The sequence below is a fragment of the Prionailurus viverrinus genome, chromosome X (assembly GCF_022837055.1).
Source record: "Prionailurus viverrinus isolate Anna chromosome X, UM_Priviv_1.0, whole genome shotgun sequence".
In the NCBI taxonomy this organism is placed as follows: domain Eukaryota; kingdom Metazoa; phylum Chordata; class Mammalia; order Carnivora; family Felidae; genus Prionailurus; species Prionailurus viverrinus.
In genome coordinates, this window is record NC_062579.1 from 90,274,756 (window position 1) to 90,301,287 (window position 26,532).

At 43.2% G+C, this 26,532-nt stretch overlaps 1 protein-coding gene across 3 annotated transcripts in view; it reads left to right on the forward strand.

Annotated features, from left to right (window-relative positions):
* DOCK11 (dedicator of cytokinesis 11) overlaps positions 1 to 26,532 on the forward strand; it is a 202,815-nt gene that overhangs the window by 161,415 nt on the left and 14,868 nt on the right. For all 3 annotated transcript variants that reach the window (XM_047843161.1, XM_047843162.1, XM_047843163.1), the window contains 4 exons: positions 8,615 to 8,721; positions 15,724 to 15,846; positions 20,713 to 20,826; positions 21,362 to 21,508. In XM_047843161.1, the coding sequence (XP_047699117.1) occupies positions 8,615 to 8,721; positions 15,724 to 15,846; positions 20,713 to 20,826; positions 21,362 to 21,508 (491 nt within the window). The remainder of the gene's footprint in view (positions 1 to 8,614; positions 8,722 to 15,723; positions 15,847 to 20,712; positions 20,827 to 21,361; positions 21,509 to 26,532) is intronic.

Below are 26,532 nucleotides of genomic sequence, written 5' to 3' on the forward strand. Positions count from 1 at the left end.
TGAAGAATTCAAAATAGCTGTTTTAAGGAAGCTTAATGAGCTATGATAAAACAGAGAGTTCAATGAAACCAGGAGAACAGTACAAGAACAAGAAGTTAAACGCAGATAGGAAATTAAAAAAAAAAAATTCTGGCATTGAAGAATACAATGAATGAAGTGAAAAATGCAACAGCATTGCCAACAGAGTGGATCAAACAGAAGTAATCTGTGAATTGGAAGTCAGGACCTTTGAATTTGTTTCATCAGAGGAGAAGAAGGACAAAAGAATGAAAAAGAGTAAAGAAGCCTCCGGGCGTGATCTTTGGGATAGCATCAAAAGAAACAATCTGTGAATTCTTTGAGTCCCAGAAGGAGAAGAGAGGGAGAAGGAGACAGAAAACTTTTATTTCAAGAAATATAACTGAGAACATCCCAAATCTGGGGAGAGATTTGGACATCCATGTTCACGAAGCTCATAGATCCCCCAAACACTCAACATAAAGAGAGCTTCTCTAAGACCCGTTATAATAAAACTACCAACAGACAAAGAACCCCAAGGCAGCAATAGGAAAGAAGTTTGTAACTGACAAGGGAACCCCCATAAGGCCATTGGTAGGTTTCTCAGCCGAGCCTTGCAGGCAAAGAGAGAGTGCGAGGAAGTATTCAAAGAGCTGAAAGAATAAAACTGCCAGCCAAGAGGACTCCAGTAAAGTTGTCCTTCAGAAGTGAAGGACCGATAAAGACATTCCCAGGCAAACAAAAGCTGAAGGAGTTCATCCCCACTACACCTGCCATGCAAGAAAGGCTGAAAGGAGTTCTTCAAGCCGAAATGAAGAGATGCTAATTAATAACATGAAAGCCTGTGAAATGGATCCGTAAGAATGGGTCAAGAAGATGTGGCACATATACACAATATTCAGCCACAAGAAAGAAGGAAATCTGGCCAGTTTGGGCAACATGGATGGCATAGCATAGCATGGCATAGCATTATGCTAAGTGGAATGAGTCAGAAAGAGAAAGACCAACACCGTATGATCTCACTGTCATGTAGCATCTAAAAACTCGAAACCACAGAGGCAGAGCGTGGAATGGTAGTTGCCAGAGGCTAGGGGGTGGGGAAAGTGGGAAGATGTTTGTACCAAAGGGTACAAACTTTCAGTTAGAAGAGGAATAAATTCTGGGGATCTAACGTACAGCACAGTGATGACAGTGAATACTCTATTATATACCTGAAAGTTGCTGAGAAAGTGGATCTTAAATATTCTCATCTCCCCGCAAATGGTAATTATGGGGAGGGGCATTCATTTCGCAATATACACGTATCAAATCAACACACACACCTTAAACTTACACAGTGTTCTATTTCAGCTGTGTCTCAACAGAGCTGGCGGGGAGGCGAGGGAAGGAGAAACAAAAAGGGAGTCGGGGGTTTTGAAGGGCTTCAGGATCCAGCAGATCTAATTCAAGAATCTGCCTGAAAGCTTCCCTTTCCAAAGCCAGTATTGTTGACTACTATAAAACTACTCAAATAGTAAAATAGTTGAGTTAGAAACCTTCTGCTATCTATCATAACGGCCAAGCGATTTCCTTTACGGTAGTTAAATGAGTAACATCAGGGCAAAATGAAACCATCTTGTGGGAGCCTTATCACTCTGGTTTGATCTAGGAGAACACAGCCACGTTTTGTTTTGTTTTGAATTCCTACAGTTAACTATATAGCTTCCATTTTACATCTAAGGCTCAGTCGATTGCCTCATATAATAATACCACCCATGTGGGGAGAACCTCTTTATATGTAAAGAGTCATCCCAAGCATGGTATCATGAATAACATGTAGATTCGTTTCACTTCTATTTTTTTATTATTTTTTTAAATCTTTATTTATTTGAGAGTGGGGGGGGGCAGAGAGATAAGGAAGGAGAATCCCAACAGGCTCCACGCTGTCAGTGCAGAGTCTGACACGGGGCTCGATCTCAGGAACCATGTGTTCATGACCTGAGCCAAAATCAAGGCTCAGGCGCTCAACTGACTGAGCCACCCAGGTGGCCCTTTTTCACTTATATTTTAAATTAACACTTTCTGTTTGGTACTGGAATATTTAACAACCCATGTGTTTGAAATTGGTAGACTCTAGTGTTCTCCTTTGAGTGCCTAGACTTGGTTTTAAAATGGAAAAATAATAATTATCAAAAGAAGGCTCCATCTGAGGGGTTTTTTTTCCCTACATCACCAGTCTGCCTGTGAAATTATAGTCAAAGTAAATATTGAAATTGAACATCTGCAGTTCCAAATAAACTGATAAGAGAACCCAAAACACGGTAATGCATTTTTAGGTGTAGTTTTCCGACAAACGAGGGTAGTATTATCTCCTCTCTCTAATTAGAGAAATCTGCAGGAAGATTTTTATGTCCACGGAGTATCAAACTGTACCCTTTAGATGCTGAAAATTGTTAAATATGTTACAATATTTCCCTAGATTTTTTTCCCCATAGGTACAAAGACTTAAAATTAGGCAAAAATCAAGAATTATTAATCTCCATTATCAGTCCTTAAACTTTGAAAATACAAGACTGGGCAAGATAGCAACTAAAATAGAATATAAATATTGCTGTGGTTTGTTGGACATGAGTTGGGGGCAGCTAGCCTGTACACAAAACAATGCGACCTGTTTCAGTAAGTGGAAATAGTGCTTTAAAAACTTTTCTGAATATTTGAGTATAGTTGACACACGATGATACATTAGTTTCGAGTGTGCAACATCGTGACTCAACTTCTCGGTATGTTACGCTGTGCTCACCACCAGGGGAGCTACCGTCGGTCACCGTACAAGCTACTGCAATGCCATCGACTGTACTCCCTGTGCTGTGCCTTTTATTCCCCTGATTATGCACTCCATAGCTGGAAGCCTGTATCTCCCACTCCCCTTACCCATTTTGCCCATCCCCCTCCCGCTGAAATATTTACTTCTTAATACCCCAAGGTGTTTAAGAGGTTATCCTTCCTATAAAGCAAAGAGTCCCTCTCTGGGTAGGAAAAGAATGTTTTGCATTTAACAAAACATGTTAACACTTAGGAGTTCATGTATTTATTTATAGGCCCCGTTTATTTTTAAACCTGGAAAATCCTACTTGCTTAAACTAGCCAACCTTATTCTAAGGGTGGCTCAGTTGGTTAACCTCTGACTCTCAATTTCGTCTCAGGTCATGATCTCATGGCTCGTGAGTTCGAGCCCTGTGCCGGCAGCGCAGGGCCTGCTTGGGATTGATTCTCTCTCTCTCTCTCTCTCTCTCTCTCTCTCCCTCCCTCCCTCCCTCCCTCTCTCTCTCTCTCTCCCTCCCTGTCTCAGCGTCCCCCTCTCCCCCCGCCTTCTTTCAAAATAAATAAACTTAAAAAAAAAAAACTTAAATGGTGGCAGTAGTAAAATCCTCAGGGTGCCCCCACCCTTGGCTTTAGTCACTCAGATGATCCAAAACACCTTCTTTTGGTGATGAGTTGATTAAACTACGATAGTTATACCAATAGACCCTATTAATGGAAAACACAAGTTAAAAATTTAATCTGTTAACCTGTCATCTAGCCCGAGAACTTCATGATCTAGATAAGAGCTGGCTATTTACAGAGTAAATAAAACAAACATTTGAGTTCAGCGCTGAAAAAAAAAAAAAAAAAGATTTTATTAGTCCTTAAGACAGACTTCACAAAAATACTTGAGCAGTTCCACAACCCGTTGTTTTCTACTGTTAAGCGTCCTTTGATAATGAAGACAAAAGGGAAGGAGAGTTAGAAAGTATTTTAAATCTTGGCCATAGCAATTGCAAAAATTTTTTCTCAAACTCCTAAGCCATTTCTCTTGAAGTCATTATAAAGCGCTTCTTTTAATCAAGATGAAATGAAATACTACTTACCAGCTGACATATTGGAAACAGATGTTCTGATGAGAGTTTTTTTTTTTTAAAGAGTTTGTTCCATTGGGTGGTTGCCTAAGCAAGCAAAGGCTTGGGCCCCTGCCCCCTAGGGCTGACTACAAAACACCGGTGATGGCTTGTTTCTAGATCCTTCTTTTCTCATCTTTCAAGCACTGGACTGAACGGGAAAGGGGGAGGAGGTGTGCAGTTTTCCCTGCCCCCACCCTTCTTTCAGTCAGCCAAAGCCCTTGCTCTTCCTCCCGGAGAGACCTTAAGGATACCCTTCTCTTCCTTTGACCTAAGTTCCCTCTAAGTGGTGATACTTACTGGGTGTTGGGTACTCTCACCCCCACGGATCTAAAAAGAAAAAAGGTCTCAATGTCCCTATTTCGGTTCTATCTGAGAACACCTCCCTCCCCCCCCCCCCCCCCCGCCCCGCCCCAAGTATTCTAGATCTCATTCTTTGGAGGCGAGACTTGATGTACCTCTTCCTGAGAGAGGGCACAACTGTTCTGACCCGGGGAAGACAAGAGTCAGGTGTCTGCGTCCTTCCACCACCACTGGGCATCCAAGGCTCAGCAAAGCTTCGGTCCTAGAGGCCCCCCTCCCCCCGCCAACAACCCAGAAAAAGGAATTTCCTTTCCCATAGAGTCTGTTCCTTTCATTCCTTATAGGGTAATGTTGCTCCCTTTCCCAAGTCTTTTTACCCAGGATCTGATAGCTTAAGTTCCACAGGCTTTTTATTTCCTGACTCCTTGCCAATCACAACCCTCCCCGCCTTTTGCCTGCCCTCCCCCTTCAGGACTTTTAACCTCTTATCCTTCTTCTGACTAGCAGTCTTATTTTACCAAGGGTTGAACTGCCTCCCCACCCTCCAAACGCCTCCCGGCTTTTATTTTTTCCTGGGACACTTGTGCTCAAGGTAATGGTCTGTCCTTGGACAGTGTGCATCTTGCTTTCCCTAGGACAGCAGTCAGGACTACAGAAGCTATAGCTTTGAAGGGCAAGGTCAGGAATCCAGGTCATATACCAGAAAGATTGACAGCAGACCCTTGAAGACCACCTTATATAATGCTACAGAGCGCCATGGGAGATCCCCAAAATGCGTGCCTCCCTCTATTGGGATATATACACTGGCCACTTCCAGATTCAGCAGCTTGTTTCATCTAAAAATCTTTCGAAGGGCACCTCGGTGGCCAACCTCGGCTCAGGTCACGATCTCGCCGTTCACAAGTTTGAGCCCCACGTTGGGCTCTGTGCTGACAGCTCAGAGCCTGAAGCCTGCTTCAGATTCTGTGTCGCCCTCTCTCTCTGCCCTCCCCGCTCAAACTCCGTCTCTTCTCTCTCAAAAATAAACATTAAGGGTGGCTCAGTCGGTTGAGCGTCCGACTTCAGCTCAGGTCACGATCTTGCAGTTCGTGAGTTCGAGCCCCGCGTCAGGCTCTGGGCTGATGGCTCGGAGCCTGGAGCCTGCTTCCGATTCTGTCTCCCTCTCTCTCTGACCCTCCCCCGTTCATGCTCTGTCTCTCTCTGTCTCAAAAATAAATAAACATTAAAAAAAATTAAAAAAAAATAAACATTAAAAAAAACCTTTAAAAGTCTTTCTAGGGCTAAGGGCAATCAGAAATTTCCCCAAGCATTTTAAAGACCCTCACAACGAAAAGGGTCCTTATGTCATTGGATAGTTTGGTGGGTGCTAATAACTTATGCAAACAAGGGGGATATATTCTCCTCTAGGTGGAGATACGTCATTAGGCATAGGACTCCAGATAACACGCTTACCACGTATAGTGGACTCTGAAGCTAACAATCCATGAAGCAGACAACAAACTCCAAACTGGGCATTGACCTGTCAGTTTATGAGAAAAAACATAATTTGCCCTCCTTATACTTAAAATATATACTTGAGGGGCGCCTGAGTGGCTCAGGCAGTTAAGCGTCCAACTTCAGCTCAGGTCATGATCTCGTGGTTCATGAGTTCGAGCCCTGCATCAGGTGCTGTGCTGACAGCTCGGAGCCCGGAGCCTGCTCCGGATTCTGTGTCTCCTTCTGTCTGTCTCTCAAAAATAATAAACATTGGGGCGCCTGGGTGGCGCAGTTGGTTAAGCGTCCGACTTCAGCCAGGTCACGATCTCGCGGTCCGTGAGTTCGAGCCCCGCGTCGGGCTCAGGGCTGATGGCTCAGAGCCTGAAGCCTGTTTCGGATTCTGTGTCTCCCTCTCTCTCTGCCCCTCCCCCCTTCATGCTCTGTCTCTCTCTGTCCCAAAAATAAATAAACGTTGAAAAAAAATTGTTTAAAAAAAAATAATAAACATTAAAAATAAAATAAAATATATATTTGAAATCTACTTAAAATTTACTTAAAATATCTCTCCCAAGTTGCTTGAGCCTCATCTGATCTCAGGCACAGGAGTGTGCCCCTTTTTGTCCTCCCCTAAATCACAGCATTCTAGAAAAATCCTAGATTTGGGAATCACTTAAAAGTCTCAGAGCAGACAGGCATTTTTTTCCCTAGTCGTGGACCGAGCTGCCAGAGGCCTTCAGGGATTGACAGTTTTCTTTGTTGAGGACCGTTGGGGACCCCCTTCCCTACCACCTAGCTCTTGACTTCGCAGTGTTGATCAAGTGGGACATTGTCTCCTAAATTTCAGAAAGTTCTCCTAATGCGCTATTCAAAGAGTGGCCGATCTGAGAACTTTGTTACTGGGTCACAACAAGCTAAGGAGTATTATCCTGAGTGGAAATCAGCTATGTCGCTGAGTGTATGTAATTTAGCAGACTTTTTTTTTTTTTCTTCCATAGACTCAGTTGAAGAAGGAAATGAATTGATTTACGTTCGGGTGCAAGTTCCTTGTCTTGTTGTGGTCCAGCACTTTGAACCGAACTTGACTCGAAGTCTATAACAGACCATTTTAGGCATGCTTATCTTCAGAAATGAAGCGTGTTCCGCTCTGTCTTCAGTGTCTTTTATTACCTGATTTCTTTCAACAAAAATGGCCCTGAAGGCCATTGGGTCAACGTAAATCTCATTTTCATTTCTTTTTTTTTTTTAATTTTTTAAGTGTATTTATTTATTTCGAGAGAGGGGGAGTGCGAGCCGGGTAGGGACAGAGAGAGAACAGGGAGAGAATCTGCCTAATGCAGGGCTTGAACTCAAAAACCAGGAGATCATGACCTGAGCCAAGATCAACGGTCAGACGCTTAACTGACTGAGCCACCCAGGGGTCCCTTATTTTCATTTCTGCCTCGCCTTTCTTCACAGAAATCCACTGACTGCTCCCTCTGTGTCTCTCCATTCTTGAAAAAGCACTTCAGAATAACCCCATCTTCCCTCTCCAGAAGTCTGTCTCTCTCTCATAGAAGCGTGGTGCTTATTTGATAACTCACGCTCTATCAAGCATCTTACAAGACGATGTATGTGTGCAGCCTTCATTTAGACCGGGGAGCTGGCAAAACCCCAGCCCTGATACCTGACCTTTCTTTCTGCCAGAATTCTGAGAAATCTCTTAAATACGGGGAAGCCTGACTCTCTTAAACCTTCCTTCTTCTTTTCCCAAGAGTGTTTGGACACATGCACAGAATGTGTAGGGCAACCACAAAGCCTGCCTTCTATACCTGAACTCTTGCTTGACGGCAAACATTTGGTCCACGATCCCACAGCAGCTGTTCCCAGCTTCAGCTCACTTGCTACTTCCCAGGGGTCCAGCTGTAGACTCACTGTACCAGCTGGCCACAATTGGCCAACCTTGGAAAAGCTCATTGATTTATTGGTAACTTCGGTTGTTAAGAATTCATCCAACACTCCTTAGGTGCTGGGTTCCGTCCCACACACTTTGCACTTCCTTAAATTCTCACAAAGTAGATATTCTCTCCATCTTGTAGCCGATGAAGCTTTTTACAGTTCTAGAGAGAGAAGCCTGTCTAAAATCACGCCGTTAGCGATAGAACCGAGGCAATCTAACTCTGAAAGCGTGCTGATTCTCCCAGGGCCTGTCCCCTTTCTCCAAGGACGCTTCAGTCCTGCCACATGTTTTCTCTGCCTCTCTTACAAGTCCTAGGCTAGGCTTCCTCCAGCCACCCAACCCACTTCCTTTTTCCAGTTCTTCAGGAAAATTAGGAACTAGAAACGGTTACCAAAGCACATTCCCTGGCTGCCTGAAAAGTACATGCCCTTTTTGGTTAGGTGACAGACCAGAAACACACAGGATCAAAGCGGTCAGTTACACTAGGAAACATTTACTATACTAGCCACTGAGGATGACGCATGGTCAGAGAATGAACCTGACTTGTTAGTAACTTGAGCTCGCTTTTCGGGAAAAAGACTGGTAGAATGTGTCATAGATGGGAGTAATTTGCAAAATTCTTTACAAGCTGAAAATTGCCACTAATGGCTTTGACCGGCACAAAAATATCTCTGTTTGTTTTTCAGGGTGAGCAGTCCACGTAAGGCTGTTCTTCACAAAGCACTTTTTAAAAAATAAATTTACTGGGGCGCCTGGGTGGCTCAGTCGGTTGAGCATCTGACTTAGGCTCAGGTCATGATCTCACTGCTCGTGGGTTCCAGCCCCGCATTGGGCTCTTTGCTGACAGCACGGAGCCTGGAGCCTGCTTCAAATTGTGTCTCCCTCTCTCTCTGTCCCTCCCCCACTCATGCTCTGTCTCTCAAATGAATGAATGAATGAATGAATGAATGAATGAATAAATTTACTTCACTTCTTTCTATGCATACAGAATTATTCCCGAGTGGATGTTCAGCCTTCAAGAAAATAACTCCCAATATAGATGAAGAAGGAGCAATGAAAGAAGATGCTGGAATGATGGATGTCCATTACAGTGAGGTAAGATTCCGGGGCCTGCAATGCCAGTTATATAAATTTAACTTCTTAAAATTTATATTAAAAAATTATTACAGCTAACTTAATTTGGAAGGTAACCAAGGGCTGATGAACTGTAAGCATTAAAACTGCCCAGGGCAGAGATGTCCCTATTTGGAATGTGGAGCCTGGCCTCTGGAGCGGTTCCTGTTGTCTGGTTTTAGAGAGGCAGTATTTATCATCTTCAAATTACCATCCCAGTAACCAGATCAGGGTCCACATACTTTGGAAAAATCTCCATAAAAAATAGAGTTAACGATGCAACAGCTGAGCAGTATCCGCAGAAAAGTATTTTCTAAACTGGAAAATTCCTGCCGTCAACTTCTTATGGGTAGCAAAACAGCTTTAGTTGTCAATCAATGAATACGTATTGACTTAGGAACAAGGCTCTGGGCTTGGTGATATAGGAGCTGTAAAATAATCACATACGGCTAATCCCTGACCTCCAATATCAACCTGAACAGCTAATATACCTACATGGAAATGGGTAAAAAAAAAAAAAAAAAGACTATGCCATTTGAATAATGGCCTCAGTGTGCTCCATGTAAAGTCAAAGGTGAGAGAGATGCCTTTGAGCTGAAGTAAAACAGAGGAGGTATGATCAGAGAGGGGTGGAGAAAGAGGACACTCTGGAGGCAGTCTAACAGAGGAGGATAGTAGCAGGGACAAAAGTTCAGAGGTGGGAGGGGCACCTGGGTGGCTCAGTCTGTTAAGTGTCTTGACTTCGGCTCAGGTCATGATCTCGAGGTCTGTGAGTTCCAGCCCGGTCTCCGGCTCTGTGTTGACAGTTCAGAGCCTGGAGCCTGCTTCAGATTCTGTGTCTCCTTCTCTCTCTGCTCCTCCCCTACTCAGCCTCTCTCTCTGTCTCTCAAAAATAAATAAACATTAAAAAAAAAGGAAAGAAAGAAATAGCCTTGATCCTGACTCTTTTTAATACTCTCAAGGAGACGGGTAACATTTCTTATCAGTCAAGAACTCCGATCTGTTTTGTATGTAAACACGTTTGTTGGAACTCTTTTGTGTTCTACAGTAAAAATTTATATATTTTATTTGATGTATACAGACAGAATCCTGTTCCAAAAGAGCCTTTGTATATTTCAGCTTAGGTAAGAGGGCTTCCTCCTCATGCCCTCACCAGTGGAAAAATAACCAACACTGATTTGTGAGTTTTATTGAAAAGTACAAACGTTTGTCTATTTAGTGCCTGTATTTAAACGCATGAATGAAACCAATAATAGTGAAACTTAATTTGTTTCTCAAATGACTTTTCTGACCTTTGATTTTCAATAGTTTGTAAAGATAAAATTAGCATACAGTCAAATGCACATTCCTAAATGAACAGTTTGATGAACTTTGACACTTGTATGCACCCATGTAACTTCCCATCAGAAACAAGAAAGAGAACACATCCATTCTCCTGGAAAGTTACCTTGTGCCCATTTCCAGTCAGTCCCTCCTCCCCCACCGTCTAATTTCTCACACCATAGATGAGTTTTGCCTGTATTTTGGTGCCATAAAAATGGACTCATTCATTCCATTCGATACATACCGTTTTGTATCTGGCTTCTTTTGCTTACCCTAATGTTTTTGAGATACATCCACGTTGTTGAGTATATCAAAAGTTTGTTCTTTTTCATTACTAAATAATACTCCATTGTATTGATATCTGATTTGTTTTTGTAATCCATTCTCCTGTTGATGAACTTTGGATTGTTTCCAGTTCAGGGCTGTTAGGAATAAGGTTGCTTTAAACATCCTCATCTATGCCCTTTTGTGGACATATGCTTTCATTTTTCTTGGGTAAATACCTAGGAGTGAAATTGCTGGATCCCCGGGAAGTTGTATATTTAATTTTCTACGAAATTGCCAAAGAGTTTTTCAAAGTGAATGGCCCATTTTATACTCCCGCCAGTAACAGGTGAAAGTTTCAGTTGGTCGAGATCCTCCCCAACATCTGATATTGCTGATTTTTTTTTAATTTTTATTTTTGCCATTCTATTAGGCATGAATTGGTATCTCATTGTGTTTTTTTATTTATATTTTCCTGATAACTAATGATGTTGAGCACTCTTTCATGTGCTTCTTTGCCTTTCATATATCTTCGTTTGTGAAATGTGTGTTCAGGTCTTTTGCTCATTTTTAGAAATGACATTGTTCGTTTTTTAATTGTTGACTTGTAGACATTTTTTGTATGTTCCGGATATAAGTTCTGTGTCAGATATATGTGCTGCAAATTTATCTTTGATTTGCTTATTCATTGCTTAATTGAGTCTTTTAATTTAATTGAGCCAAAAAGTTTGGTTTTGATGAAGTCCAATTTCCCATTTTAATGGTTTGTTCGTTTTGTGTCTGGTCTGAGAATTTTTTGCTTACCTCCAGATTGTAAAGATATTGTCTTACACTTTCTTTTTTATTTTTATTTTTTTGAGATTTTATTTTTAAGTAATCTCTACACCCAACATGGGGCTTGAACTCACAACCCCGAGAGCAAGAGTCGCACACCCCTCTGACAGAGCCAGCCAGGCGCCCCTTACGTTTTCTTCTATAAACCCTGGATATGAGTTTTATATTTAGGTCTGTAGGGGCACCTGGATGGCTCAGTCGGTTGAGCATTCAACGTCGGCTCAGGTCATGACCTCAGGGTTCGTGAGTTCGAGCCCCGCGTCAGGCTCTGTGCTGACAGCTCAGAATCCGGAGCCCGCTTTGGATTCTGTGTCTCCCTTTCTCTCTGGCCTTCCCCTGCTCATACTCTGTCTGTCTGTCTCTCATAAATAAACGTTAAAAAAATTTTTTTTAATTTATTTAAGTCTGTAATCTAAAATACATTTTTGAGCATGGAATTAGATAGAGGTCAAGGTTCAAGGTAGACATTTAGATGGTTCATACCCTATGGGGGAAAATAAAACTTTCCTTTTGCCTGATCGAATTCCTTTGGCACCGTGGTTAAATTTCAGTTCTGTGTATGTGTGCAGCCTATTTCTGCTCTCTGTTCTATAGCACTGACCTGTTTGTCCATCTTGATACGAATATTACACCATCTCGATTGCTTTCACTTTGTAAGTCTTGAAATCAGGTAATGTTAGCCCTCTAACTGTTTTTTTCAAACTCATCTTGGCTATTCTACACCCTTTGAATTTCCATGTAAATTTTAGACTCCTCTTTTCTACTTCCTCAAAAGAGCCTGCTGGAAGTTTTTGGGGGATTTTGTTAAATTTATATACGAGTACATGGAAAATGGCAAGCTTAGCAATATTGAGTCTTTCAGTGAATATTTATTTAGGTTATCTTTAATTTCTCCCAACAGTATTTTGTGATTTTTTTAGGGCAGAAGTCTTCTGCTGAATTTATTGTTAGATAATTGATGTTTTGTTGCCACTGTAAACAGTATTGCTTGATTTATTTTTCAATTTGTTGTTGCTAATATATACCACTACAGTTGATTTGTGTATGTTGATCTTGTAATCTGCAGCCTTGCTAAGTATGCTTATTGGTTTTAGTAGTTTGTTTATTCCTTAGGCTTTTCTATATATACAATCATAGCATTTGCACAGACAGTTTTATATTTGCCAATCTGTAGGACTTTTCTCTCTTTTTCTTGCCTCGTGCTGCCTAGGACCTTCAGCATAATGTTGAATTCAAGCGGTGAGAGCAGGCTTTTTTTTTTATTTTTGAAGTTTATTTATTTATTTTGAGACAGAGTGTGTGAGCCGGGGGAAGGGACAGAGAGAGAGGGAAACAGAGAATCCCAAGCAGGCTCCGTACTGTCAGCCCAGAGCCCAATGTGGGGCTTGAACTCCCAAACCGTGAGATCATGACCTGAGTCGAAACCGAGAGTCGGACGCTTAACCGACTGAGCCCCCTGGGCGCCCCGAGAGAAGACATTCTTGACTCGTTCTCAAACGTATGAGAACAGCATTCAGCCTATAGATTTCTCATAGATGCCCTTTATCAGATTGAGGAAGGTCTTGTCTAGTCCTTGTTTCTGGAGAGTTCTTTCTTAATATCACGAAGGGCTGTTGAGTTTTTTCAAATGCTTCCTCTGCATCTCTTACTGGAGGTACCGTGTTTCTCTTTTATTCTGCTTTGTTCTCTATATTACACTGAATTTTTTTCCTAATTGTAAACCAGCTCTACATGCCTGGGACCCAGTAGTTTGTCACAGATTTTTAATTACCCCCAAAGTTCTTCCTTCCCACTGTTACTGGAAATTTTAATTTGGCTATTAAATGTTAATATACATTTATTGAAGCAGCAACAGTTAATGACTGTGCACCGCCACTGTACTGCTGACTAAAGAAACCAATAAAAATAAGATCTCATCACTACCCTTGAAGAGACCCGGCCTATTTGGAAAGTCAGGTACATAGATGAGGGGCAAGTATGATGATAGATACCCACCCGATGAATGACCAGAGTAGGATAAAAGGCATCTAGTGTCTTGCTCCTCTGTATTCATGAGGAGGAGGATCCCAGAAGAGGTGATCTTAAAGAGCGGTCTTAAGGGAGTTAACCAAGTAAGGGGAGGAAAGGGCAGAGGGCACAACAGGAGCAAAGGCACAAAGTTAAGACAACACCATGGTGCTTCAGGAGAACTACTAGGAGTTCGTTGTTGTTGGAGCATAAAGTACAAGGCTGGGCCTGGTGAATGATAAGATTATAGAAATATCAGCCAGACTATTGCAAGCCTTGGGTGCCAAGTGAAAGAGCTTGTCCTTTGCTCTTTGAAGGAAGGGATAACAGCCATCATGAGGTTCTAAGAAGGGGAGAGGGATGTGGTCTGGTATGCATTTTCACCAGAAGCCTGTGGCGCATACTGAAAAGCGCCAAGGCCGGAGGCAGGAAGATCGATTAGAAAAAAATAACGATGTCTTAAGCTGTAGCCCGGAGAGTAGAAATAGAGAGGAAGGGTCAGATTTGAGAACTGTTGAGGAAGCAACACTGGCAGAAGTCAGCGGTGAGCTGATTGGAGGGTGAGTGAAGAGAGAGCGTGTCCGTTTTCCGGGACTGAGGTAACAAAGTATGTGCTCGTTCATTATCTCACAGTTCCAGCATCCAGAAGTCTGAAGTCAAGGTGTCAGCAGGACCATGTTCCCTCTGAGACTCTGGGTAGAATCTTTCCTCGCCTCTTCCTAACTTCGGTGGTAGCCGCTGGTCTCTAGGTCCCTTGACGTCATAGCTGCGTTACCCCAGCTCCGCCCCTGGAGTCAGGTGGCGTTCTCCCCGCGCGTCTCTGTCCGCTTGTGTGGACATCACTCCTATTGGGTTAAGGGCCCAGCCTCCTCCAGTCTGACCTCACCTGAACTAACTCTACCTGCAGGGGCCCCGTTTCCACAAATAAAGTCACATTCTGAGGTACTGGGGGTCAGGACTTCAACATCTCTTTTTGAGGGACACAAGTCACCCCATGACAGGGCCCAGTCAAAAGTACTCTTAGGTTTTCTAGCTAAGGGTTCGTAGGGTGTCGCCCCCGGCTAGATAGAAAGCACAAGCAAAAGAACTAGGTTATTAGGAAGAAGTTGAGTTCAGAATTGCCTAAAGGGCATACAGGAAAAACTGTTTTAGCATTCAGCGCTGTAAGCAAGAACATCTCTTTAAGATGGAAACAAGCTGGGGCGCCTGGGTGGCTCAGTCAGCTGAGCGACTGACTTTGGCTCGGGTCACGATCTCAAGGTTCGTGAGTTCCAGCCCCGCATCAGGCTTTGCACTGACCACGCGAGCCTGCTTCGGATCCTCTGTCTCCCTCTCTCTCTGTCCCTCCCCCATTCACTCTCTGTCTCTCTCAAAAATAAATAAACATTAAAAAAATAGATAGAAACAGGCTGTTGAGACTCACAGATAGTGTCAGCAATGGGCCTCATCTTTTTATTGTCGAGATGAGGGTTCATAAAGTAACTTATAGCAGCTGTTATCATTCTGGCAAGGTCAGAGATCTCTGTCTTGAGCTATTATCCTGTCCTTCTCACAGACTTTAGGGCCAGCAGTCAGGAAGGAAGCATTGTTTACCAAGACTGCATCATTTTAGTAAACATGTATATCACTAACACAGCAGCTTGAAAGTTGTCCAGTCTTCTGAACACTCTGTTACATTATGTGTAAATATAACTTCAGTATAAAAAGGAAGCTGTGAACATTTATAGGCTTAGGGGAATTTACCTTATCAGACATACAGTTTGGAACAAATAATATATCCCCTTTTAAAGATACTCCTTCTTGGGGGCGCCTGGGTAGCTCAGTCAGTTAAGCGTCCAGCTTCGGCTCAGGTCACGATCTTGCGGTTCGTGAGTTCGAGCCCTGAGTCAGACTCTGTGCTGACAGCTCAGAGCCTGGAGCCTGTTTCAGATTCTATGTCCCCCTTTCTCTCTGCCCCTCCCCTGTTGACGCTCTGTCTCTCTCCGTCTCAAAAATAAATAAAACATTTTTTAAAAATTTAAAAAAAAAAAAAAGGGGGCGCCTGGGTGGCGCAGTCGGTTAAGCGTCCGACTTCAGCCAGGTCACGATCTCGCGGTCCGTGAGTTCGAGCCCCGCGTCAGGCTCTGGGCTGATGGCTCAGAGCCTGGAGCCTGTTTCCGATTCTGTGTCTCCCTCTCTCTCTGCCCCTCCCCCGTTCATGCTCTGTCACTCTCTGTCCCCAAAATAAATAAACGTTGAAAAAAAAAATTAAAAAAAAAAAAGAAAACAGATACGCCTTCCTAATGGGTTACGTTTCTAAGTACAGTTAACATCCTCACTATGTGAGTAAACGATATCCATAGGTACGCTTCACTATTATCAATATTGATTTCATATTTTTAAGAGTGGTTTCAGTTTCAGACATTACAAGTGTTTGATTTAGAAAATAGAGTCACACAAGCATACTCCCTTCTGTACACGTTGTTTGTTCTCTACGAACTTGAAACGGTTCAAAATTTCTTTGCCAAAACTCTGAAACCGCCTCTAATTCCTGATTGCATTTTGCCCTTAATGCAGGAAGTTTTGCTGGAGTTGCTAGAACAATGTGTGGATGGCTTATGGAAAGCAGAACGCTATGAAGTCATTTCTGAGATCTCCAAGTTGATCATTCCCATTTATGAGAAACGTCGTGAGTTTGAGGTGGGTAATGGAAACATTCACATCATTGGAGGCGCCTGGGTGGCTTAGTCAGCTGAGCCTCTGACTTCGACTCAGGTCTTGATCTCGAGGTTTGTGAGTTCGAGCCCCACATTAGGCTTTGTGCTGACAGCTTGGAGACCGCTTTGGCTCCTGTCTCTCTCTCTCTCTCTCTCAGAAATAAATAAACATTAAAAAAAAAGTCTAAACATTTGCATCATTGGCCTAAACTATATTTTATTTTGGTCTCAGAAAACACGGTACCATCGTTATGTTCCTATCCCTCTAATATGTGTCCTCTGAGGAATAAAAGGTTAATTATATCCTGGCATTTGTATTTTATTGTAGAACATAGATACTTAACTATGTTGTGTTGACACATTTGTCCAGTCTGAAAGTTCCTATCCTTAAAAGTCCTGTGACATCCTAAAATCGGAATCCTACCTTATATTCCTATAAATTTTCCAGGGGCGCCTGGGTGGCTCAGTCGGTTAAGCGTCCGACTTCGGCTCAGGTCACGATCTCGCGGTCCGTGAGTTCGAGCCCCGCGTCGGGCTCTGGGCTGACCGCTCAGAGCCTGGAGCCTGTTTCCGATTCTGCGTCTCCCTCTCTCTCTGACCCTCCCCTGTTCATGCTCTGTCTCTCTCTGTCTCAAAAATAAATAAACGTTAAAAAAAATTTTTTTTCCAAAGGAAATTGAGGGTAAAACATCCAGAATATAAATTAAATTTTAGATTATACAAGTGGTTCTTAAAATATTTTAATCTAGCACCTCCCCCACCACTTCCCCTCAGGGCATAAAAAATTCAGTGTTGTCTTCACCAAACCTTCACCTAATAAAGGTATGGAATCTCCTGGGCACCTGGGTGGCTCAGTCAGTTAAGCATCCGACTCTCGATTTCAGCTTAGGTCATGATCTCATAAGTTTGAGCCCCACGTCGGAGCCTGATTGGGATTCTCTGGCCCTCTCTCTGTGCCCCTGCCCCTGCTCCCTCTCTCTCTCTCTCTCTGAAAATAAACTTAAAAAAAAAAAAAAAAAAGCTATTGAATTTCCATGTTGTCCCGGGAAGAGTCATAGGCTTTTATGATTCTTGGCAGTTCCATGGGAGACCAAAGGGGCTGGTAGCCCTACTGTGACGAGTTTTTTTTCCAATTTAGTCTGTCAGATAAAGCTGTTGGTAAAGGGTAATTAATAAAGAATGTAGTATAAGGAATACCTGTTGCCACCGGCCCAGGTTTTATATTCAAGTCTTGGAGTCCGAATCGTAATTTCTACGCCTATCGTATTAGGAAGGGGTGGTTTAGGATCCAAGCCTTCTTTAAAAAATGTTTATTTATTTTGAGAGAGAGAGAGAGAGAGAGCACGTGAGCAGGGGAGGAGCAGAGTGACATAGCACGAGAGAGAGTCCCAAGCAGGCTCCACGCCTGGCCCAGAATCCATTGCAGGGCCCAGTACCATGAACCGTGAGATCGTGACCTGGACTGAAATCAAGACTCTGACGCTCAACCAACTAAGCCACCCAGGCGCCCCTCAACCCCTTTTTTTAAAAAGCAAAGCAATTTGGGGGCGCCCGGGTGGCTCGGTCGGTTAAGCGTCCGACTTCGGCTCAGGTCATGATCTCACCGTCCGTGAGTTCGAGCCCCACGTCGGGCTTTGTGCTGACCGCTCAGAGCCTGGAGCCTGTTTCCGATTCTGTGTCTCCCTCTCTCTCTGCTCCTCCCCTGTTCATGCTCTGTCTCTCTCTGTCTCAAAAATAAATAAACGTTAAAACAAAAAAAATTAAAAAAAAAAAAAAGCAAAGCAATTTATCCTTAAGTATAGCAAGTACGCTTTCATCGTTTTCCCAGAAGGAAAACACATACATTTAATATCATCTGCATTGTTCTAATCTCTCTTCAGACTGGCCCTGATCAAACTCACTTTTTCTTCCCAGGTTCTAGGCCTTTTCTCTCTCTGCCGTAGTTTTAGGGTATGTGAGGCATGCCTGAAAAATCATAGCGGAGTTCAAGTGATTCTATTAATAACTAAACCTAGGTCACAGAGGTGGCAAAGAATAGCCCACAAGATGATTGCCCCTTTTAGCAAAACATGACATCCTAAGAACCTTTGTAAAATTTCCAGAATACCCGCTTTCTTACCAGCTTGAAGATAAGGCTATTACATCCCCAGGGAGGGGGCGCCTGAGTGGCTCAGTGGGTTAAGCGTCTGACTTCAGCTCCGGTCATGATCTCACGTTTGTGGGTTCGAGCCCCGCGTCAGGCTCTGACAGCTCAGGCTCAGAGCCGGGGACCTGCTTCAGATTCTGTGTCTCATTCTCCCTCTGTCCCTCCCCAACTTGTGCTCTGTCTCTCCTCTGTCTCTCAAAAATAAATAAATGTAAAAAAAAAAATCTTAAAAAGAAAAAGAACCTCAGGGAGTATTTTGCTACTCAATCAACTAATAGGGAAGAAAGAAAAATATATCTTTACACATGAAAGGAAACGCTGTTTTCTATAGGGATACTCCATCTATTCCCTTGTCGGCTTGTAAAGGTCTGTGCAGATCCCCTAGCGTTCCACATGAGATGTAGTCCTTGTTTCTCGGACACTGATATATCATTTTTCACTGCATCTTTATGGGACGGGCTGAAAAAGTGTCAGAGACAGCAGCCATAAAGATAAGGAAGATTTCCCTCAAATTGAGCACAGCCTCTCTGTGCTCCCCGTTTTTACCAAGGTGCAATTCACGTAATACACAATTAACCATTTTTAAAGTGTACGATTCAGTATCATTCAGTGCATTCGTGATATTCTGAACCCGCCACCTCTCTCTACTTTCAAAACATTTTCATCACCCCAGAAAAACACGTCCTACCCACTAAGTGGTTCCTCTCCCTCCCACCCGCCCTCCTCTGGCAACCACTAATCTGCTTTCCATCCCTGTGGGTTTCCCTATTCTGGATGTGTCATTAAAAAAGGATTCATAGAGATGTGACCTTTTGTGTCTGGCTTCTTTCACTTAGCATAATATTTAGAGGTTCGTCCACGTTGTAGCGTCTGTCACAACTTCATTGCTTTTTATGGCTGAATGATTTTCCATTGCATGGCTACGCCACGATTTGTTTATCCACATATCCATTGACAGACATTTGGGTCGTTTTCACCTTTTGGCTATTACGGAGACTTGCTGCTGTTGTGAACATTTGTGTCGACGTTTCTGCACGGCAACTGTGTTCATTTATCTTGGGTATATACCTAGGAGTAGAATTGCTGGGTCATGGGATGAGTCTATGTTTAACGTTTTAAGAAACCACTGAACTGTTTTCCCTTTTCCCTTCCCACCCACAATGTATACGTTCCACAGTCCGACCAACACCTGTTGTTTTGGGTTTTTCATGAAAGCCATCTTAGTGTGATGTGAAGTGTGTTCACATTATGGTATTTGATTTGTATTTCCTTATGACCGAGGATCTTGAACATCTTTTTATGTGCTTCTTAGCCATTTGGGTATCTTCTTTGGAGACATGCTTGTTCAAAAGCCTTGCCCCTTTTTAAATTGGGTTGTCTTTTTGTTGTTGAACTGTGAGAGCTCTTTATTATTTTCTGATACTAAACCTTTATCAGATCTGTGATTGGCAAATATTTTCTCCCATTCTGTAGGTTGGCTTTTCACATTCTTAATAATGTACTTGGCACAATGTGCTCCCTTTTTCTGGGTATACAGATGGGGTGGCTCAGTCGGTTGAGTGTCCAACTTTGGCTCAGGTCATGATCTCACACTCCGTGAGTTCGAGCCCCGCGTCGGGCTCTGTGCTGACAGCTCGTTGCCTGGAGCCTGTTTTGGATTCTGTGTCTCCCTCTCTCTCTGCCCCTCCCCCACTCATGCTCTGTCTCTCTCTGTCTCAGAAATAAATAAACATAAAAAAAAATTTTTTTAATAAAAATAAAAGTAATCCAAATTAGGGATGCCTGGATGGCTCGGTCGGTTAAGCATCCGACTTCAGCTCAGATCATGATCTCACACTCTGTGAGTTCGAGCCCCGCGTCAGGCTCTGTGCTGACAGCTCAGAGCCTGGAGCCCGCTTCGGATTCTATGTCTCCCCCTCTCTCTGCCCCTCCCCTGCTCATGCTCTGTCTCTCTCTGTCTCAAAAATAAAAACATTTTTAAAAAATTTAAAAAAAAAGAAAACTTCTGTAAACTTGTATAAAAGTCCTCACTGAGGCATATACTGTTATTTTTGTATCTGCATATTTGGTTTGTTTGTTTTTTTCTCTTGGTGGTCTGCTGTATTTCTGGGGCTACTATCTATGCCTCAGAATGGAAGGATCCAGATCTCTCTAGCATCCTAAATCAAGCCTTTCCTCATCACTCTACCCTATTTCTTCATCCAACAATGGGAGAGGGAAATTACCCCCAGCGTCTGCTGTTTCTCTGAGCTTGACTGCATCTGCATTTATTTTTATCTCCAGAAGTTTTTGCACGAATTTTTAATTCTCGCCTTTGCCTTAAAGGCTCAAGCCAAAAAGCATCTGGCTTCTCTTTCAGTTAAATTAATTCAGATATAACGCAAATTGTAGTCAATAATACAGTAGGTTTAAAGTATGCCTTCCCATTGAGGTATGAATGAAATAAACCCACAGATACGCATCTAGTAGCAATGGTTATTGACCATTTTAATTTCTACCCTTAGCCTTGACATTGTTGAGGAATTTCGTCTAATTGTGACAGAGGGGCAGGGGAGTGTGGCTGACCCCAAAACACATTTTGAAAAGGAAATAGCGTTGCTTCTCCCCCAACCCCCTCCCCCCCCCCCCGCCGCTGTGTATTTATCTTAGCCATTTAGTAATTAACCAAAAGATAAAGCTGGTTTGTATATTCTCCTTTTTCAGAAACTTACTCAAGTTTATAGAACTCTTCATGGAGCTTACACAAAAATTCTAGAGGTCATGCACACAAAAAAAAGACTTTTAGGGACTTTCTTCAGAGTTGCCTTTTATGGCCAAGTAAGTATACTTTCGTTCATAAAGTTGTTTTTCTTTCTAAACATTCACCTTTGAATTATTAGATTACTATAGCAGCAGGCATTGGTTCTTGCCTTCTGTCTAGATAGAGCGGCTAACACAACAGCCGGAAGCCTCTGTAAGTGTGACGCTCACTTTGGTTTCCCTATCTAAATCCAGTAGGTCAGAATCCAACGCAGAAGATTGGAATTTCTCCCTCAGTTTCATTTTCTGTTAAACCTCTTAAGGTATATATTTAATACCCAGTACTGAGAGCTTTCAAACGAAAAATAGGTAAGTGTGACAGGGAAGGAGAAAACACGAGCGTGGAAATCTTCAGGCCAAGTACATGGCCATGTGACTGTGAATCGGAAAATTCATATTTATTTGAAGTTAAAAGGTTCAGTACCCATGTGGCTCTTGGTGCCGCTTAAAATGTATCTCAAGCATATTATTGCTAGTTATCTCGTACATTTTCTGTAAATGCCGTGCCGGCTCGTGCTATTTGTAAGTGATTGTGTGTTTCACTTTGCCATAGTCTTTTTTTGAAGAAGAGGATGGGAAGGAATACATCTATAAAGAACCCAAGCTCACCGGCCTCTCGGAGATTTCCCTGAGACTCGTTAAACTTTATGGTGAAAAATTCGGTACAGAGAATGTTAAAATAATTCAGGATTCAGACAAGGTAACCTAGACCCTGCATTTTGAAATCATTATTTGTTCCAAGCATGCTACACTGCTCCTGACTCTTTCCTTTTCTGGCTGGTGGGGGAGAAGTTTGGAAATAGAGCCTGTCCAGATATTGAAAGAAAGGACCGGAGGGGCGCCTGGGTGGCCCAGTCGGTTAAGCGTCCGACTTCAGCTCAGGTCATGATCTCACGGTTCGTGAGTTCGAGCCCCACGTCAGGCTCTCTGCTGACAGCTCAGAGCCTGGAGCCGGCTTCGGATTCTCTCTCTCCTTCTCTCTCTGCCCCTCCCCTGCTCACATTCTCCCTCTCTCTCTCTCTCTCAAAAATAAATAAACTTTTTTTTTCATTAAAAAAAAAAAGAGAGAGAGAAAGGACAGGGGCTTTGGAGTCTGAGAGAGAAGGATTCAAATCTCCATTCTCTTGCCATTTGCCCGCTGGTTGACCGTAGGGAAGGCACTGAATTTCTCTGTGCCTCATTTTTTCTCTTTAATAAAATGGAGATGATACTAGTGCTTTTAGTGCATTTTATTATAAAGTATCCTTAGTTTGGTAGTTACATTTGCAATGAAGTAAATTTAGGAGAGATCCCTTGGGACTTGCTCTAAAGGGTATCCGTCCCAGCAGGCCTTGCCAGGCCAGGATGAGAAAGATTCTAGCAAGAAAGGCTCCCTGCTAGAGACGCATAGTTTCCTCGAGGCAGACTTTTGGGAAAGCACAGTGGGACTGCCTGACCGTTCTTAGTCGCCACTGGTGTGCCCAGAACGAGAGCTGGTTTCTAAGGTAGGAAGGGGCCTACACGGTTCAGGATCTGCAGACCACGGCAGTATTTACCGAGCGACTCTGATGCAAGTGGCTTAGCAGCTAGTAGGTAGCATTGCCAGAGTGGAAAGCTCACGGCCACGGTAAAGACACGTCCTGGCCTACCCCGAAAATGATGTCGGGCACCTGGGTGGCTCAGTCAGTTAAGCATCTGACTTTGATTCAGGTCACGATCTCACGGTTCGTGAGTTTGAGTCCCACTTCGGGTGAGGCCCGTTTCTCTCTCTGTCTGTCTCTGCCCCTTGTGGGATTTGCTCTCTCTCTCAGTCTCTCTCTCTCTTTCTCTCTCTCTCTGCTGCTCGCCCACTGCACCCTCTTTTTCTCTCTCTCTCTCTCTCAAAGGAAAAAAAGAAAAGAAAACGATGTCTTCCCTTTGTAGACTCACCTGTCTCTCTTGCTTTTATCTTGACCGTATGCCTTAGACATGTAAAAGTTGACAGGCCAGTAGATTTGGAATTCATTAATATTTGGCAAACCCTCTCTACCTCTTACCAGCTTCGCTATGTTCGTGGTGTTTATTAAGTTAAGACAACGGAAGATTTTAGCTCCTTGCAGCCAGATAGTCTTAGGCTCACTGCCACATAACTGATACTATAAATGGAAAGTTAATGGAAAGCCAGGCTTGCTGAACAGCATGTGCAGTTTTCTACTCTAAGCTTCCCATGAAAACCTGGCTCGTGAGGGCTAGCGGAAAAGCACCGTCGGGCAGCTGGGCCCCTGACGTTATTTGTAGGCACAATATTTTAGTCCTTCTCCGTAGACAACAGACATAATAAGCAGTTGCTTACAAGTTCCTTGTTTCTTTCTTCATGTGTGAAAGTGAAAATTAAAAACACTCTTTTACCTTGCCAAAGAACAAACTCCGCTGGAGGGCACAGACCATTTGAAGAACTGTTTGGCGAGGTTTTCTAATATTTCAAAACCTGCGTTTCCTTGGACCCAATGATGTCACCTTTAAGATTTTATCTTGTGGGTGTTCGCTACCATAAAGATGTGTGATTAAAGGTGGTCATTGCTGCAGGGTTTATGTAGCAAAAACCGGGAAGCCATCTAAACGTCCATATGGCTAAAGAAATTGTATTATCAATCTAATGGACGTGGCAACCTATGCATTAAAAAATTGAGATAGGGGCGCCTGGGTGGCTCAGTCGGTTAAGCGTCCGACTGCGGCTCAGGTCATGATCTCACGGTTCGTGAGTTCGACCCCCCGTCAGGCTCTGTGCTGACCGCTCGGAGCCTGGATCCTGCTTCGGATTCTGTTGTCTCTGTCTCTCTCGGCCCCTCCCCTACTCACGCTCATGTGCTCTTTCTCTCAAAATTAAACATTAAAAAAATTTTTTTTTTAATTTTTTTTTCAACGTTTATTTATTTTTGGGACAGAGAGAGACAGAGCATGAACGGGGGAGGGGCAGAGAGAGAGGGAGACACAGAATCGGAAACAGGCTCCAGGCTCTGAGCCATCAGCCCAGAGCCCGACGCGGGGCTCGAACTCCCGGACCGCGAGATCGTGACCTGGCTGAAGTCGGACGCTTAACCGACTGCGCCACCCAGGCGCCCCAAAAATTTTTTTTTAATTGAGATAGATTTCTAAGTGTTGGTTTGAACCTACCAAGATACTTTATTGAGGCGGGGGGGAAAGGTGAGGTGCAGGATGTCATGGATAGGATGATCACATTTGTGCAAACATTGATATTCACAATAACTTGTATATACTTAGGAAATTTCCGGAATGATACATACAAAATTGTTAACCATGCTTACCCCTGAGGAGAGGGACCAGAATCTTACATAGAAAGAAATTTTCTACTTTTCCTCTATACCCTTGTGTACTGTTTGAATGTGGTTGTTTTTTTTTTTTTTAATTTTTTTAACATTTATTCATTTTTGAGAGAGAAAGAGACAGAGTGTGAGCTGTGGAGGAGCAGAAAGAGAGGAAGACACAGAACCCGAAGCAGGCTCCCGGCTCCAAGCTGTCAGCACAGAGCCCGACGCGGGCCTCGGACCCGTGAACCGTGAGATCACGACCTGAGCCGAAGTCGGACGCTTAACCGACTGAGCCACCCACACCAGGCCCCCCTGAATGTTTTACCATGTACATATTTTACTTTTATAAGGTTAAAATCAGGCTTGACCTCTTTTTTGTGTATTTCCCTTCTGTGTCTTGTCTTAGCCCAGATAATTACCTCACCTATCTCCTGAGGTGCCTCTTAGGAGAAATCTAGCTTACTTTTTCTGAGTGTGGTTGACACACGATGGTACATTAGTTTCGAGTGTGCAACATCGTGACTCAACTTCTCGGTATGTTACGCTGTGCTCACCACCAGGGGAGCTACCGTCGGTCACCGTACAAGCTACTGCAATGCCATCGACTGTACTCCCTGTGCTGTGCCTTTTATTCCCCTGATTATCCACTCCATAGCTGGAAGCCTGTATCTCCCACTCCCCTTACCCATTTTGCCCATTCGCCCCCCACCCTTCTCCCCTCTGGCAACCACCAGTGTGTTCTCTGTCGAGAAATCTAGCTATGTACTGGGAGAAAAAAGATGAAGATTTCCAGATACAGGCTTTTAGATATTTACGTAAGAACAGATAGAATGGATTTGGAGAAGCTAAAAGAAGCTAAGGAACTTTGTATCTCCTGGCCGTCTCCCATATATGTGGAGAAAAAAAAAAAAAAAGGATACAGAGACTGTTTCCAGAGAGGTTTTTGTTGTCTCTTTTGTTTGTTTCAATGTTTGCTTTCTACACTAAACACAGAACCAGGCCTGTCGTAAAGTGCAACGACACTGACAGAGTCCTCAACACTCAAGTCACAAGCCAGTTGAGTTGAGAGAACACTGAGAGAGGGGCTTGGGCATAGTGTCAGGTTCATGGGGAGACTGATAGAGGGGAGGGTATCTAGAGCCCACAGGTGGAAAGTCCAGCACGGACAGTTCTGAGTTTTGCCTCCAGCAGAATATAAACATGGAATATAGACTCTTCATGAAAGGGCCCATAACTACCATAATTTTTATGTCTCTGGAAGAGAACCGTTCTTTCCTGTGGTCCCCTTCGAAGGACGGGAGGACCTAAGGTAGGATTAATGTAGTCAAGGGTACGCCCTCTTCCAACGTCAGTCACTTCTTGTGGATGTACAAACCGGTAGGTTTTTCTGTAGGGTAATTGTGTAATATATATCAAAATCCTTAAAACCAGGTAAATCTTGTAACTGAGCAACTTCTAGGAATTGACCCCGAGGACTAAGTCAGAAAAAAAAAACGCACATAGTTTTAAATACAGGGATGTTCATCAGAGCATTCTTTGCAATAGCAAAACATTGGGAAACAACCGAAGACTCTCTTGATGAGGGACCGATCCAATAAATCATGTTCATTCCTATATCCGTTAAAAGTCATGTTGATGGCCATATAGAACTGTGATCAGTATAATACGCTTTTTGCTGCATGGACACGTAGCGTAGAATTAATTCACTGCTCTCACCATCCTTGCGTGTGCCGTTCACTGGAGCTTCCGGCACCGTGTTGGATAGAAGTGGCAAAAGCAGGCCTCCTTGCTTTATTCCTGATCTTAGAGGAAAAGCTTTCAGCCTCTCAGCATGGAGTATAACATTCGCTCTGGGTTTCTCATAGTGGCCCTTGATCAGACTGTGGAAAATTCCTTCTATTCCTGGCTTGTTGAGTATTTTTTATTATGAGAGGATGCTGAACTTTGTCAAATGCATGTGCTGCATCAATTAAGGTGATCATGTAGTTTTTTTCCCCCTTTATTCTGTTTATGTGGTTGTATTTACATTGATTGACTTTCATATGTTGAACCATCCTTGCATTCCAGGAGTAGATCCTACTTGGTCATGGCATATAATCCTTTTTAATATGCCGTGGAATTCTGTTTGCCAATATTCTGTCGAGGATTTTTGCAGCAGCGTTCGTAAGGGATGCTAGTCTGTAGATTTTCTTTGTCTGGCTTTGGGTTCAGAGTAATGCTGACATCACAGAATGAGTCAGGGCGTGTTCCCTCCTCTTCGGTTTCTTAGAAGAGTCTGAGAATTGGTGGTAGTTCTTCTTTAAGTGTTTGGTAGACTTCATCAGTGAAGACATCAGGTCAGAGCTTTTTTTCCATCAGACAATGTTTGATTATGGATTCAATCTCCTCACTAGTTATAGCGCTATTCAGAGTTTTCTATTTTGTTTTCATGGTTTAG